The 17,413-nt window shown below is 37.6% G+C and overlaps 1 protein-coding gene across 10 annotated transcripts in view; it reads right to left on the bottom strand.

Annotated features, from left to right (window-relative positions):
- DTNB (dystrobrevin beta) overlaps positions 1 to 12,897 on the bottom strand; it is a 333,753-nt gene extending 320,856 nt beyond the window's left edge. For 3 of the 10 annotated variants that reach the window (XM_031951428.1, XM_031951432.1, XM_031951436.1), the window contains exon 1: positions 12,042 to 12,676. In XM_031951428.1, the coding sequence (XP_031807288.1) occupies positions 12,042 to 12,067 (26 nt within the window). In that variant the 5' untranslated portion in view covers positions 12,068 to 12,676. Of the gene's footprint in view, positions 1 to 12,041; positions 12,677 to 12,714 lie in introns of those variants that run through there. The other 7 variants (XM_031951429.1, XM_031951431.1, XM_031951430.1 and 4 more) reach the window with 7 other exon arrangements.
- Positions 12,898 to 17,413: the final 4,516 nt, after the last annotated feature.

The following is a 17,413-nucleotide window of genomic DNA, read 5'->3' as shown; positions in this document are numbered from 1 at the left end:
CTTTTTTTTTCTTTGAATCTCTACTTGAAGTTTTTTTCTTCTGGACAATCAATTTTTCCATTGCTTTACTCATTTCCCCCACTTCAGTTTCTGAATTAGAGCTGTGGAGAGGGCTTGGATCTGCTCCCTCTGTCCACTCTTGGGTGAAGAAATTACTCTACTTGATCTCACCCTGGATTCTCTGAGTTTCTGTACTGACCTCCATCCTCCTTAGAGTTAGATTCCCCTAGACCTTTAAAGTTCAAAGTCCTAGCTCCAGTATTTTTTACAACATCTCAGAACAGTGTATCAAGCACCTGGAGCCTCTGGGGCATCCTATTATTTGCTACACTAAGGCTACACTATTATTTACTGTGCAGGTCCCATTCAAGGTTTTCAAGATCTTCACACAGGGGCTCTCAAAAGAGAGCTTTTTATTTGTGTTGTCTCTAAACAGAGTTCTGTGGGCTACATGTGTTTCTGGCCTATGTCTTGGTATGCTGGTAGGCTGCTGGTTTATTTGCATTACCTTGATGGTGGCATCTCTTTCCTACTCCTCACAGACTTTTTTTTTTTAACAGTTCTGAAGTGGAAATCATTTCATTTGATCCTCACAACAAGTCTAAAAGGTAATGCTATTATTATCCTCATTTTGCAGTTGAGGAAACTGAGTCAAACAACAGTTAAATTGCTTATACAACTACGAAATGCTTACACAACTACCAAGTCACTGCACAATCAAATGATTGGTTATTTGAGGAGAGTAAATGACAAAAAGATGTCTAAGAGGTCCAAGAAATCCCTATAGAAATGGAAAGCTAATTATAAGTCTTGGTACAATATTATGCTGTTCCAGGGAATCAATCCCATACACCTAAATAACAAAAATAATCAAATATTTGAACTTTAACCTACAAAGACACATATAAGACTTAATACAAAGATAACTATGGTTTTGTGAGAAATAAAAGAACTGAAGGACTGGAAGTATGTTCCCTATTTTATTCCCATTTAAAAATTATAAAACAAAAATATATTTATCTCAACTATAGAGCCCTAAAGTTTTCAAGGCATATATATATATGTATGTATGTATATATCTGAATTAATCTTCACAACAATGTTATGAGTCAGGAACAAATTTTGGATTTGACTATATGACAATAAAAAGTATATAACATCCTATAACTAGACAAGTCCCTTGGAAATGGCTTCAAGGAATGTTGTAGTTATTACTGTGCCCTCACCCTTCACCATAAATCCTCCTTTCCCTAAGTTAAAAGAACATTCATAATATCAAGAGACAGAAGTTATCTGAGATCATACAATAAAGTCCTTCAGGGTAATAATTATTTTATTTTTGCCTTTGTATCCCTAGCATTTAGGACAGTGCCTAATAGATAAAAGATATTTTGTAAGTGTTTGTTAATTCAATGATTGATCTAATCCAATTCTCTCATTTTACAAATAAGGAAAGTAAGCCCCAGAAATGTTAAGTGATTAGCCCCAAAACATAACAGCTGGTAAGTAACAGAGCCAGCTTCAAACTCAGATCCTGGTGCTTTAAAACCAACATGACTTTCACTAAAACATTCTCCCAAACCAGACAACTCTTCATTCATGGTTTTATTTTCTAATTTTTTTCAGTTATAAGGATAGTAACAATTTCAATAAATACAATGTCATTGGACAATACTTCCATCATATGAATCAACTTGCAAATGAAACCCCAAGAATTGGAACTGACAGATGGTATTGCTCAAAGAGTATTTCCTAGTATTGGAAAAGATGGGAGTGTAAGAGTAGACAGGCCCTTAGGCAACAAAGATGAACAATAAAAGAAGGTTGTATTCCTACATAAGAAAAAGATAGGTTTCTAGAATCAGAATCAAGTGACTTTAAGGTTCAGAATAGGGAATGGGACTTTAATGAATTTAAGAAAAATTAGAAGTGCCTACCATAAAGTTGAAGATTGTTTTATAGGTAAAGAAACTTAGATTCTCAATTTCCTTAATGTCCATGAAGGCAGCCTTAAGCCTAATAAGAATGCATCTAGCCTCTATAAATCTAGCACTCAAAGTTAAAAATGCACTGCCATTAATTATGAATAGTGCTGACAACATTTTCCTATCAAGCAGCACAGATGAATTCAAAGGGAAAAAATGGCATTTTAAGGTTTTAATCCATACTTAACATGGTCAGGATAAGGTATTTCCCAAGGTCTTCAAATCTGGAGGCTACACAAAACAGAATTTGATAACAGGCTGGGGTAGTAGCTCAGTAGCACTGGCTTTCAACCTATAAGACTATCAGGTGGATGTCTCTCTCTTTATCAGGAAATCAGAATCCCAACTCCTTAGAAAATTACATCTTCTTAGGAGTACTACTCTTAACCCCCCCATCACTGTTCCTCTCACAGGAAGAGTTACTTAACTGATATGCTGTCGAGTGTGATGAAATCGTCCAGCACTGTACATTTTATCATATGAATAATTATAGGAAAAGGAAGCACCTAGCTTGATTTTGCAGTATATTTGAGAGGCATTTAAATCACAAAGAGATCTCTTTATTTATAAGTGCTAGTGGTAAAAAAAAAAAAAAAAAAAAAAAAAAAAAAAAAAAATCCTGGTCCAGATTTTTGGTTTTGAAAAATGGAATAAGCCCAATAAATAGTTATTCCATGAGGATAGGATTCACTCAATTTTATTCATAAGAACATGATAGGAATCAGATGCAAGGAATTGTGGAACTTCACTAATTCAAGCAATGATATGGGTCTATGAGCTGAGATAGACACAGAGTAAATGTCCATGAGCAGCACAAACCACAGGATGTGACTGTGCAAAAATAACTGTTAACTTGAAGAATTCATAATAATCCTAATCAAAGCCCAGGAATCAGTTCTAAGATAATACTAGGATAGCATTTGAACAATCAAGCAACTCAAGTAAGGCTGGGTAGCATTGCTTATTATCTTATAGTTTGATAAAAGAAGAGAAAACAGAAAGACAAATAAGACTTGACGGAGACCAAATAGTTGGCTTCAAGTATTTAAAATGTTATCTTGTAGAAGAAAGAATTCCATTTGGCCCCAGAGGACAAAGCTAAAAGCAATGTCAAGAAATTCCAAAGAGACAAATTTCAACTTTCTGTAAGGAAAACACTCCTAACAGTTGAGGCAACCCAAAAATGAAACTACCCAAAAAGTAGTGAATTCCTCCCTCACTGGAGGCCTTTAAGCAAAAACTGGATGATCACTTTTTGATTGTAGAGAGGTTTTTTGATTCTACTGAATTGTCTCTGAGATCCCTTCCAATATTAGGATTTTGTAATGGCATTACAGAAAAACATATAAAGACAGTATATCTTTGCTAAACTGTACGTTTCACAAATACAGGGGGCCATATTCTAAATACTGCATTTATCCAATTAATCAATACACATTTGTTGATCATCTATTATGTGCTAGGTACTTGGTATACGAAAAGGAAAAGGAAATTATCACTGCCCTCAAAGAGTTTACATTCTTTAGGAAGAAACTTGTATAACATATACACAGATAAATGTTTACACATCATATTTTGTTGAATTCTTCATATCCTTCCATTTCTACAACATGGTAATATTTCATTATATTCAGGTACTATAATCTGTTCAATTATTTCCCCAAGAGTTATATATTTTGTTCCCAAATATTTGCTATTACAATTTCAGAACATATGTGACCTCACTTTCTGTCTTTGATCTCCTTGAGGTCAAAGATCTCTGGTTCAAAGAACAGAAAGGTTTTAGTTACTTTCTTAAGACATTTACAAATTGCTTTCCAGAATAGTTGAGCCAATCCATAGTTCCATCAATCATATATTAGTGTGCCAGGTGGAAACCACCAATTCTCAGAAACAGAAATGAGGAGGAAGTATATTCCAAGCATGGAAGACAGCCTGTACAAAGGCACAGAGACAGAATGTCATGTATGAGAAACAAGAAAATCAGTATGGCTGAACATAGAGTTAAAGATGACAGGTTGGGGCCAGGATGTGAAAAGCTTTAAATGTTAAGCAGAAGAGTGCATTGATTCAAGAATCATAAGGAACTACTGGACCTTACTGAGCAGGGGACTGAGGTAGACAGATTTATACTCAAAGAATATTATTTTGGTGGCTGAATGGAGGTTGGAAATGGGCAAAAGAGTGATTTGAAGCATTTTAATTATGAGAATACAACAAAAATAGGCCACACCATTGATAAGAGTATTTGTAGGTGGACTACAAAAATAATAACAAGGCTGCTCTCAGAAAATGACAGATTTAAAAGTGGAAGGGACATTATATGTCATCTGGTCTAATTCTCTTATTTTAAAGATGAGGAAACCAAAGCCTAGATTAAATGGCTTACCTCAGTTTATACAGTTAGCAAGTAGAAGAGCTAGGATCTCTGTCAATTAAAAGAATAAAATATGGTCTACACCCCAACCCCTCCCAAACAATCTCAATATATTATCCCTACAACTTTGCAATGCTTTGTACTAGTCAGAACTTTAAAAATGGGAAAAGTAGGCACTGTAATATTTTAGCTGAATTAAATTAGGATATCATTGAGAATTATTTAAAACATTTAGGCTTGTCTCTGTTTTTTTTCTCTTCCAGGGCTAAGTAACATTTTTTACTCATTTATATTCCAGAATTAAAAACCTAATTCTAGGAATTTCTAGCTTTGTCAATATTGAAACACATGAAACCAAGCAGGGGTGTGCTGTAGTCGTTTCAAACAGGATCTCTAGCTCATTGCTAAATTTTCAGTAGGAGCATTTACAACTTGGAAACTGACACAATTCAGAGATTGGTTTAATGCATTATTGATTATCTAGACCAAAATTCTGCTTTAACTGGCATTTCTGATAGAAAACTACTTTCCTAATCCAGTGATTAGTCCTAAAATCACCTTCCCTTTTATTGGAACCCATTATAAATTACATCATGTCATATTCTTCCCAAAAATAAGAGAGAGAACCAAATATAAAGGGTGGTTATTTTTATTTAAACTCTGATCACTCTATTTTTTAGGGCTTTCAATAATTAAATTATCTTTTCTCTGCAGATATGCTCAAAATAGCCAAAGATTGTCCTTTCACAGAATAGCCTATCACAATACCTGAAGATTATTATGTATACTATTTGTTATACTAGTTTAAACTTTGCCAGATTTATTTTTCCAATCTGTTTCAGGCTTTTTTAAACAATGAATTTTTCCAGATTTTTCCCAACATCTTAAATATATGTGAAGAAATAGTATTTAACAGTTATTTCTAGTGTCCACCATCATCCTACTTGATTTAATATTAAATCAAAAGGAAAAGAAGAATATGTATTATTATACATCACTTTTCTACACTGCCTCTTTTTCTAAGAGCATTTTCACTCTAGGTCTGACCCAGTTCCTTATATCATGCTAAGAAACTAACACTTAATAGATAGCCAATAACTAACATTTATTTACTATGCGCCAGTGAATGTACTAAATACTTTACAGTTACTATCTCATCTGATCCTTACACAACATGCTTGTAAGGTAGGTGGGTATTATTTTATCCTCATTTAATATAAGAGGAAATTGAGAGGCAAATAGAAAGTGACTTGCCCAGGCTCACATTTTTATGATAGGGCTCCCTCTTGTGCATCTCTAAATCTAAAACTTTTCTTTAGAACTGGAATTATAGAAAGATGTAATTTGTGATTTCAGGTATATAGATAAATGCTCCTCTTACTGATTTAGTCACCATTCCACCACACTCTACTTGCCCTTTACCCCCTATCCAAAAGAATATTTTTCTACCTGCTGATATTGACCTTAAAATGCCACTGTGACAGTTCTTTCTAATTAAAATGCTGATGCCACTCAAAGAGAATAACATTTTAACGCATCGTCAGTCATTCATACCTTAGTGTAAATTAAGGATCTGAGAACTCTTTTGGACACCAGAAGTGGGGGAGGAAAAGTATAAGGCTACCTGGAAAATAACAGGAGCAGAAAGTAAAAGAAAACATCTGAAATGAAGAGAATGCAGAATAATGTCTCTATTCCCTAATTTATATTTCAGTAATTTTGATTTGGGATAACCCCAGTAAACCTTAAGATATTTCAGTCCCAAGGCTCCTCCCCCCCAAATCTGAATAAATAAGGATCTAATGGAAGGAGGAAATATTAAAAAAAGAAAGTTCTGTAGTACTTATGCCCATTTCCTATATGAGAGATAATTTTCACTCATATTTTGGAAAGATGGTTCCACTTATACATTTCTATATTTGATCTTGTCCCAATAGCAAGATAGTAATATGTAAGCAAAACCTCTTTTAAGTAGTCTGGAGATATATTGAAACCAAAGGAAAACTAGTCTTCATTTAATGTTCTTTTTCTCATAATCACCAAGACTTTTTATTTCAAAAACATTGCTGCTTGCTCTTTTTGTAGTGGCATGGAATTGGAAACTGAGTGGATACCTATCAATTGGGGAATGGCTGAACAAATTATGGTATATGAATGTAATGGAATATTACTCTTCTATAAGAAACAATCAGCAAAAATATGTGATGATCAACTGTGATGGACTTGGCTCTTTTCAACAATAAAATGATTCAGGCTAATTCCAATAGATTTGTGATGGAAAGAGCCATCTGCATCCAGAGAGAGAACTATGAAGACTGAATGTGGATCACAACACAGTATTTTCACCTTTTTGATTGTTGTTATTTGCTTGTTGTTTTTTCCTTTCATTTTTCCTCTTTTGGTCTGATTTTTCTTGTGTATCATGATAAATGTGGAAATATGCTTATAAGAATTGCACATGTTTAATCTATACGGAACAATTAAAACTAGGAAAAAATTTTATGGTGAATTTCTCAGATAAAAGTCCCATTTCTTTTTTTTAAGCACTTGCCATGTACAAAGTTTATTATAGTATTATCTGATATGTTGGTACAATAATTAACTGGTTAAAAATATTTCTTTTCTAATTCTTTTTTATTATAGCTTTTTATTTACAAGATATATGCATGGGTAATTTTTCAGCATTGATCCTTGCAAAACCTTCTGTTCCAACTTTTCCCCTCCTTCCCCCCACCTCCTCTCCCAGATGGCAGGTAGACCAATACATGTTAAATATGTTAAAGTATATGTTAAATACAATATATGTATACAAAGCCATACAGTTATTTTGTATAAAAGTCCCATCTCTGAGATATATAATGAATTAATTCAAATGTGTTAAGAATAAGAGCCACTTTTCAACTGATAAATCATCAAAGGATGTGAACAGGCAGCTGTGAAGAAAAGAAATCCAAGTTTTCCATGTACTTATTTTTTTTTAAATGTCCCAAATCACTAGTAATTAGAAAAGGATTTGCAAATTAAAGCAACTCTGAGATTCCACTTCACAACTATCTGATTGGTAAAGTTGATCAAAAAGAAAGAAAATGATAAATATTGAAGGCAATCAAACACATTGATGATACACTGGTGGTGAAGCTATAAATTGGTCTTGTTATTCTGAAAACCATGGAACCATTCACTGAAAGATACTAATTCTGTATATAATTTGACCCACTGCTAGACCTATACTCCAAAGAGATCAAAAGAAAAAGAGGAAAGGGTCCCATTATGTACAAAAGTATATGTAGTACTTCTGTAAATTGTAGTAGCAAAGAATTGCAAAATAAGAGGGTGTACATCCATTGGGAAATTATGATATATAAGTGTAATCAAATACTATTGTTCTATAAAAAGAAAAGACAAAAATTCAGAAAAACCTGGCAAGATATCTGAATTAATGAAGAGTGGAGTAGAACTAGAAGAATAATTTATACTATAGTGTCAACAATGAAAACATGAACAATTCTGAGCTATTTAACACAGTGATCAACTATGACTTGAAAAGACCAATGATGAAAAATTCTATCCATCTCCTGACAGAATTATTGGACTAATATACAGATTAAGATACACATTTTTAGACATGGCCAAAATGGAATTTTTATTTGTTTGATTATATTTGCTACAGAATTTTGTGAGTTTTTTTTTTCTCACAGAAAGGGCAAGGGAGTTAGGGAGATAAGAAAAGATAAATGTTTGACGATGGCATTTTAAAAAGAGGATATTCCCTTAACTATACAATACAAACATCAATATATATAACATATTACAAAATACTGAAGGTCACCCAACAAAAACCAACACTTTTGCTTTATCAAAGTATCCCTTAAGATTAACAGGCATCTTATATAGTTTTCTTGAATAAAGAGAACAATTTTACATCAATGTCTACTTAGGTATAAAACAACAAAAACACTGATTTCAAATGATATATGATGCTACTGTAGTCAAAAAGAAAATCAAAAGAAGAAAACCTTTAATTAGCCTTAGTTTTTGAAAATTCAAAGCTGAAAAACATTAATGGGAAGTTACTAATTGATGGATATAAGGATAACTAATTCAACATTAATAGCCCACCAACTTCATTTGGTATTGGACATTCCTTCCAAAGTATGGGATGTTCAGGAAGAATTAACACACTATTGTGAGGCACAGCTGAATCAATCAGAGATGCCAAGGTCCTCTACTGCCTCCTTCATCACTGAACAAAATCCAAACTTTTGTCTTGACACTGGACTTCAATGACTCTAGAAGAGAGTGAGACTGACAACTAGATAAAAGACTGCTTCACTTAAATCCAATTCACACATAAACCAAGACATCACCTTGTGATGTCATTTATCTTTTTCAAATCAAAGGACAAGCAACTTTTCCAAATGTCAGTTTGGAAGATATGAAGATATCACTGTGAAATTTGTTTTAAAATTGCTCTGTTCTGATGTTTTGATCAGGAATAAAAGACTTGGTATCTTTAAGAATTGTCCCTGAAAAGAAGTCACAAGATTAGTAAGGGCCAAGAGATAAAATAGAGATAAGATCCTAGATTGAATAAACAATAATAAGATCTCTCACTAGCAGGGAAAGTTAGGGCAAGGGTTACTCCTTTAAGGAAGGTGTTAAGAAATCAATTGAAGGCATGATAAGTAAATAGAAGCAAGACTGAACAAACTAGGTGTAACTGAGAAGTCCAGAGGGAGCTCCACAGGTGAGAAAAAGTTTAAACTCTGATGACAAAAAGTTCAGTGAAAAAAGTACTATTATAAATAGATAGATGGATGGATGGATGGATGGATGGATGGTATTTTGAACTTACATATCATGTTTTTAAATAGAAATTAGAAATCAAAATAATAGTTGCTAAAAGCAAAATTTTTGAAAATAACAAACACATGAGGATCACATGCCATGTACTTGCAACTCAATTATCATATTTGTGCAAAACCAAAGCTCTGAACTTTGAATACTTCAACTTGATCTGTGATCTCATCAATTAGGCTACAGCCTCCAATGATGGCAAACCATGCCTCCCCTCTTATCCTGTGCAACTATTTTCTTTATATCTACTCAAAATGCTGGAAGGCTTCAGGTAGCACTCTTAACATTATGCACAGTATCAATAGAGCACTGTGTTTCAATTAGTTATCCCCTACTCTCAATCATTTCACATCATAAATTTCTCCAATGATATCTTTTCCATTTTCGGAACCCTCAAACCAATAAAAAAAAAAACTGTGAATAGTAAATACCATATGTGCTCTTAAGTATTTGTGGGCATATCGTTTTGGTGTATTGGAGAAAGCATTGAAGAACTGAGAGTTAGGAAACCTGAGTTCTTCTGGTCATAATTCTACTGTTTAACTTCTCTAACACCTTAATTTCCTTAACTTTAACTTGTAAAATCAGGAGACTGAACTAAATGATTTCTAAAGCCCTTGTACATTTTATGGCTATGAACTGGTACAACTACTAACAAGGTACAATGCCTATGATAAATCATTCTCAGTGATCTTATCAACTCTCTTTAATTCAATTGTCATCTCTATGAAGATGATTCCTAATTCTACATATACAGCCCTCATATCTCGCTTATGTTTTAGTCCCATATGTCCCTCTATCTACTGAAGATTTTTATCTTAATGTCCCACAGATATCTTAATCTCGACATGTCCAAAACAGGGTTGATTATCTTTCCTCCTAAACCTTCCTCTCCTTCTAATTTCCCCGATTCTGCCAAGGGAACCATCATTCTTCCAATCACTCAGGTTATACACCTAGAAGTCATCCCAAATCTTTATTTTCCTCCCTTTTATCCACAACCAATCAGATCTTGTTCTCCTTCCTCAATCCTGCCTCTTGAAATTCCCCCACTTCCTTTTAAGACACCTGCTCCCTCCTTCAAGTGATCCCTCCAAATTCCCATAGTGGTTAGTTTGTCAAATTCTCCCAACCCCAACATTTGCTATTGTTATTGTTTGTTGTTGTTGTATTTACTTATCCATAAGCACAGTGTAACTTCACACATGTAATTCCTTGAAGTAACTCACTTTTATATTTATATTCACACACACACACACACACACACACACACACACACACACACACACACATACCTGGCACAGATTAGGCATATATTATATACTGGCTAAATTTTCTTCTAGAGCTCCTTTTCCAGTAGGAATTGTGTTTTTCAGGAGTAGCAGCATACTCATGAGAGAAAATTTTCACTCTCTGTGTAGGCAGTATATTTTAATTGTCCAGAATTTACAAAACATGTTTACAACAGTTAACAAGAATGTTACCAGTAACTCCTCCCCTAATAAATTTCACGAAAATTACTTTAAAATATGCAATTTATTAATAACACAACCAACAGTGTTTATTATCAGTTTGTGCCTTTCTTTATATCCCAACACCTATTGGTTTTTGCCTTTCTTTATATCCCCAGTGCTTAGCATACAATATATGCTGATTTAAAGTGTTCGGTGACTGAGGGACGAGTCTGATCTTTTGAAATCTATCAGTTTTATCTAAAGTATACTATACTCTAAAGGGCAACTTCACCAATGAGTACTAAGAATTTTCTCAGAACTCATAAAAGGTCAAGTTTTAATTTGGCAGACAAAGTAACCCAACAGGCACTGCAACCCAAAGCAATTCAAACAACAGCCCTGGAATTTGAGACCCCTATACCCAAATAAGAAACAGAACAGGGAGAAGCCTTCACAGCCCACCAACAGTAAACATATATAAATTTCCTATGTCATGATAAAGAACACCATTTTTAAGTAAAAGTACCTAAATACTCCAATAATATGAAATGAGCACATTATATGTTAAAAGGAAACAATAGATCATTTTAAGATTCTAAGAAAACAAACTCTTTTGATACAACTTATAGTCACTTGAAAGTGTCATGAAAACAGAGAAGAAAACAATGTATCCCATAGTAGTAGCCACTATTTAGAAATGTTCATGCTGAGACCTATGCTGAAAAGGTTAGGGAACAACTCTCCATATGGAAAGTACATATGTCCACCTTAATGTGGAGTGGTGATCCTGCACTACTCAACCTAAATAAAGAGTAGCCAATTGGGCAGCTAATTTAAACCCTGGCTCTTGTGTTTCATCAATCTTCTAATTATTGAATCTAAGGTTTTCCAAGATAATCCAAAACTGCACTTAGCTATCCATTTGGCCCTTGTGCTTTTCTCCCACAACAGGCCATTTAAGCTACAAATTTCCAGATAAAGAAGTAAAGAAACAAAGGAGTTCAGCAGGCTAAAACTAAGTTATAAATTATAAAGCTCACTGCCATCTTATTGTTCACCTGTATATCTCAGTCTTCCCAAAAGAACTACCGGTTTTCAAGAGGCCTTTACAATGCCTACCCAGCACTGTGTGCCCTACACCTACAGTAGTCACTCAATAAATATTTGTTAATGATCGTGCCAGAGGGCCTCATTCCAAGGCCAGACTAAAGCACTTAACAATGAGACACACACCTGATCTCAAACCCCACAGCAATTTTCTTTTTAGGGGCTCAGAACTCTGGATCACTTTCACTGCTAGTCTCTTGTTTTCTCTCAAGACTGGATGACCGATAACCACTTCCCTCTGCCAGGGCCTGCCTCCTTTACCTGCCCTCTGCCAGGACCTGCCCCATTCACCCCTTCAGCACTCGCTGCAGATTGTCCTCTTTCCTCCAGGCAACATCAGCTCGGCTCATCACTGCTCCAAGACGGAATGTGCCAAGGAGTCCTCGGCGCCGCCGCGTTCTCGAGTGGCAAAGAGCAGCAGCAAGCCTGGCACGCGAGGAGGAGAGAGAGGGGTGGGAAAGAAGGGGACCCTCCCCTTTCTTGAGGTTGAGCATACAATGCCGTTTGCCCTCAGATCGCTCCCCCTCCAGCCTCAGGGTCAGCTCTGGTCAGCGACTCAGCAGCTGCACCGGGCACCCGAGGTCCTGTCTTCCTGGCACGGAACGCCGCAGTTAGCACCGGCCCCGGTCCCGGCCCCGCGCGGTCTCCCGGGGCACGGCCGGGCACCCCTCCCCCTCGGGTTCTGGTGCAGACCCGGGGTCCCCTGCACTAACAGCAGCCCCTCCAGCGCGCGGCGCTGAGCCCGCCCGCCGGGTGCCGATCCAGGCGGGCTCCGGGGTCCGCTAGGTCCCTGATCAGAGCCCGCGCCCGCAGGGACCCCAGCTGGCTGCCAGGCTGCCGGACTGCCTTCCCTCGGGGGACGCAGCCGGTTACCTTCACCGCATTCTCTCGGCCTCCTCCTCCTCCTCCGCTGCCGCCCCCCAGTAGTACTCACTTCCCGAGGGGGTCTCCAGCAACAACGGCGGGAGCCTCCTCCTCTTTCTCTGCTTCTTCCTCCTCTGTCCGCTGCCCGCGGCGGCGGCGGCGGCGGCAGCAGCGCTCGCTCAGGCCCCGGAGCCGCCCCCGCGCCTGAACGTGAGCAGCCGCCCGGCTCGCGCCGCTTTCCCCGGCCCGGAGCGCGCACCCGAGCTGGAGGGGAGGGGGAAAGGGGGGGTGTGGGGGGAGATGGAGACGCGCAGCAGGGAGGGGGTGACGGCGGCGCGCGCGGCTCAGCGCCTCGCCCGCGCGAGAACAGGCACGGGGCGGAGGCGGGGCCTCGCGCGCGGAGCTTGACAACGGTTCGTTGGAGCCCTTCCCCCCTCAGTCCCAGCGGAGCTCGGCCGCTGGCGGGATGTTCCAGGGGTCCCGGAGCTCGGGGGCCTCCACACAAGCTCCCCCTCGCATCATTCTCCAGGCCCTTAGAACTAAGAATGCTATCTGGAAGCGGGGCATCCTTGGGGCTACCAACCCCCTGCTAGTGGGAGTCCAAGCGTCCCTGCCCCAAAGGTGGGAAGGAGAATTCACCCCGGGAGGGGATAGTCCTACTTGTACTTGAGGAGGAGGCCAAAAGTCTAGTGGCTGGAGCCGAAGAAATGCTAGTCACTTAAGCACTCTGACCCTCGGTTTCTTCATCTGTGAAGTAGGACTAATTACCCACCTCACTAGTGGGTTGTGAGGAGCCAACGAGCTAGTATAAAAAAATGCCATTAATGTTGAAAAGGTGGTATGTCTGTGCCTGATGTCACTTCTCTTCACGTGGCCTCGAAGATGTGACCTTTTCAGATAACTGACGCTTGATTTCTTTAAAACACACTAAGTGATGGTTTTAAAATAAATACATTATTTATAATGTTATGTTATAATCATACAGATATGAGACAATGCGGCCCAGCCTTTAAGCTATGAAAGACCTGCATTCAAGTGGCTATGTGACTCGGGGCAAGTCACTTAATCCCTTCCTGATCTAAAAGAGATTATAAATTGCAGAGAAGATATTGACTCGAATTGATAGAGGGAGTTTTCTCAGTCGGGGAATTACCTTATACCTGTGAAATCATACGTCTAATCCTCATCCTTAAATAGTTTTATATTCATGAAACTCCCCTCACCTTTATGCTCCAGTTAGGATGCATGCCCCCTATAGACTACACATAAAAGGGAGCTGAGCTCCCTTGAGCACTTTTAGTGGGCTGCTTATGCTCTGGTTTAACACGGAAAAATCAGGGTGCAGGGATCATGTAATAATACATTGGTCCCAAGGGTGGCAGCAAGGGGAGAGGTATGTTTCAAAAGAAAATTGGCCACTGAGCCATGCCACCCACTCAGTAAACTTTAAAAGGAATTACTACCTTCTGCAGCTCTGCTTTTCCAGTTTGCCAAGACTGGAATGTTCTGTGAGGCTTTGTCTTCTCTTAAAAGAAAGAGGGGTACGTTCCTCCCCCAACTCATCAGTTTCTTCTTTCACTGAAGTTAGAGCATGTGTTTGTCTAAGGGAGTCTGGAGGGGAATCTCCTCTTCTGCTGCCTCTTCTATTTTTTCTTTTCCTTAGCATAAGTAATAATGATTCTGAAATGAACATATCCAGGCTTGCAGACATCCTCATGAGTCTGACAGGTCAAAATATCTTGGGTCTCACAGTTGAAGTTGATGAGAAAAAAAGAGTTTTCTGTAATTACTTTATTAAAGAAAGTGACCATCAAAAGAAGAAAAGCTCAAGCCCTGGCTTATTTTTCTAGAGACCTGTACCTTTAAGAATATGTTTAAGGAGGGCAGAGTCAAGGTGAAGATTAAATGATTGTTTAGCTGTTCCACAAAATGTTTCAAGTTAAGTTATCAACCTCCTGAGAGAGTAGAATAGGAGTTATAAGATACTGTATCATATTGTAGTGAGTTGTGATTTTACATTTTTGACAATGTACATTATGAGTTTGTGTTTTGAGTGTTTCTTTTGGGGAGAGGAAATAAATAGCTAGCCTCTAAACTACATTTAGTATGTGAAGTAACATTTAGTTAGTGAACATTTAGTATGCATTTGATTCCTTTTAAAGAGACTGTACACATGAGCCAAGCCCAAGCTTTAAGTGATTTTCTCGAGATTTCCAGTATAGGGTCATAACAAGCAAAAGACTATAACTTTTAAAAACCCAGACTTCTCTCTTCAGAGTCCATTTTACCCCAGGACAGAACTTTGTGGACACTTTAATTGATCTCCTTGCTTTCCAGGGGATTTTTATCTTGCCAATTCTGTGGTATTTAGCTTTCCTTATACTCCAACTCTCTTAGCCATTCGTTGCTATTGGAAAAATCGTAACTTTGATTATATAGACTTTTGTTGACAAGGTTGTATCTCTGCTTTTTAGTAAGCTATCTAGTTTTGCTATAGCTTTCCTTCCAATGAAGAAGCATCTTTCAATTTCAGAACTGTAGGTGCTGTCTGCAGTGATCTTTGAGCCCAAGAATATAAACTCTGACATTTATTCTCCTTCTACTTGCCAGGAATAATGAAAAGAGTTGCCAAGATTTTAGGTATTGTTAGGGTTTTTTTCCTCAATGTTTGTTTTAAACCAGTCTTTACACTGTGCTTTTTCACCTTCATCAATGAGCTGCTTCATTTTTCTTCACTTTCTACTGCCTGGGTTTTGTCATCTACATATCTGAGATTGTTGCTGCTTTACACAGTAACCTTAAATCTGGCTTTTGATTCATCCATCCTGGCATTTCACATGATACTATTCTGCTTATAAGTTAAATCATCACAAATGCCTCGACGAAAAGCATGGTTTAGCTGAAGTAGGAACGAATGGGCCTGAAGTAGCAACCAGTAGCCAGTCGTAGGAAAGAAGGTTCATCCACAAGTTATGGGCTTGCTCTGAAGGATATTGTATCTTTAGATGGCGGGTTGCTGATCTCTCGTGAGTGTACAGCATTATTGTACACTTTCCCAATCTTAAACCAATCTGTTGTTCCATGTTTTTTCTTGGCCCACATACAGGTTCCTCAGAGGACAAATAAGATGATGTAGTACTCCAATCTCTTTGAGAATATGCCACAATGTGTGGTGAGCCACCCTTTCAAAAGCTTTTGTGTAGTCAATGAAGAAGTAGATTTTTTTCTGGAATCCCATGTTTTCTCCTAATCCTATGAACTTTGGCAATTTGGTCTCCAATTCCCCTGCCTCTGAAAACCAATCTGGTAATACTCAGTTCACATAATGCTAAAACCTAACTTGCAGAAAATTTTAAGCATAATCTTGCTTATGTGTGAAATGAGTGCAATTGTTTGGTAATTTGAAAATTTCTTGACATTGTCCTTTTTTGGGATTGGGATATAAACTTTTTTTTTCCAATCCAGTGGCCACTGTTGAGTTATCCAAATTTGCTGGCAAATGAGTACAACACATCTTTTAGGATTTTAAATAGCCCAGCTGACTGAATTCATCTCTACAAGAGCTTTATTGTAATGCTTCCTAAGGCCCCCTTAACTTAATTCAAGGGTGCTATTCTTGTGTAGAGTCACCTTTTGGGCTGTTGAAAAAGTGTTTGCTCTGATCAGTGAGTTATCTTGATAAAACTTTATCAGTATCCGCCTTGCTTTAGTCTGTACTCCAAGGCCAAACCTTGTGTTATTCTAGTTATCTTTTGATTTCCTACTTTAGCATTCCAATCCCTTATGATGAATGTGACATTTTAAAATGTTATTTCCAGATGGTGTATAGGACATCACAGAACTGAACGACTTTGGCCTCTTCAGCACCAGTGATTGAAGTCTGAATTTGTATTATTGTGAAATTGAATGCTTTGTCTTGGACTCAAACAAACGTTGTTTTTTTTAGATTACACTCCTGTCCTGCTTTTCTTACTCTTTCATTAATCATGAGAGCTTCTCATTTTTTTCTAATGAATTCTTGCTCACGGTAGTATATGTAATGATTACCTGAATTAAATTCTCCCATTTCTATGCACTAAAGATCACTAATGCCCAAAATGTCTTTCCATCTCCTGTTTGATCACTTTGAGCTTACCTTGGTTTATAGACCTTACATTACAAGTTACTATTCAATATTGATCTTTACAGCATCAAACTTTCCTTTTGTCACCAGACACAAACACAGCTGAGCTTCCTTAGCGTTTTGGCCCAGCTGCTTCTTTCTTTCTGGAGCTACTTGTAGTTGTCTTTCACTCTTCCCTAATAATGTGTTGGACACCTTCTGACCTGAATGACTCATCTTCCAGTGTCATATCTCTTTTATCATTTTCATATTATCCATGAGGTTTCCTTGGTAAAGATAATGGAGTGATTTGCTTTTTCCTTTTCCAGTGTGTCACCTTTTATCGGAACTCTCTACTATGACCTGTCCATCTGGATAATCCTGCACAGCATAGCTCAAGTGTTTCATTGACATGACACCATGACAAGGCAGTGATCCAGGGCAATGTGCATCTATTAAATACCTAATATATACCAAGCACCATGCTAAGTACTTGAGTTACAAAGAAAGGCAACAAGCAAAACTGCCGACCTCTAAAGGAACCCATGTCTAACGGGAAAAACAAAATGTAAATAACTATGTTTATATATGATATATCAAGTATAAATAGAAGATAATTTCAAAAGGGAAGGACTAGTAACAGAGAGGTAATAACAGCTTCCTGTAG

The sequence above is a fragment of the Sarcophilus harrisii genome, chromosome 2 (assembly GCF_902635505.1).
Source record: "Sarcophilus harrisii chromosome 2, mSarHar1.11, whole genome shotgun sequence".
NCBI lineage: Eukaryota > Metazoa > Chordata > Mammalia > Dasyuromorphia > Dasyuridae > Sarcophilus > Sarcophilus harrisii.
Note: the sequence above shows the minus strand (reverse complement) of the source record. Positions and strands in the feature narration are given on the sequence as shown.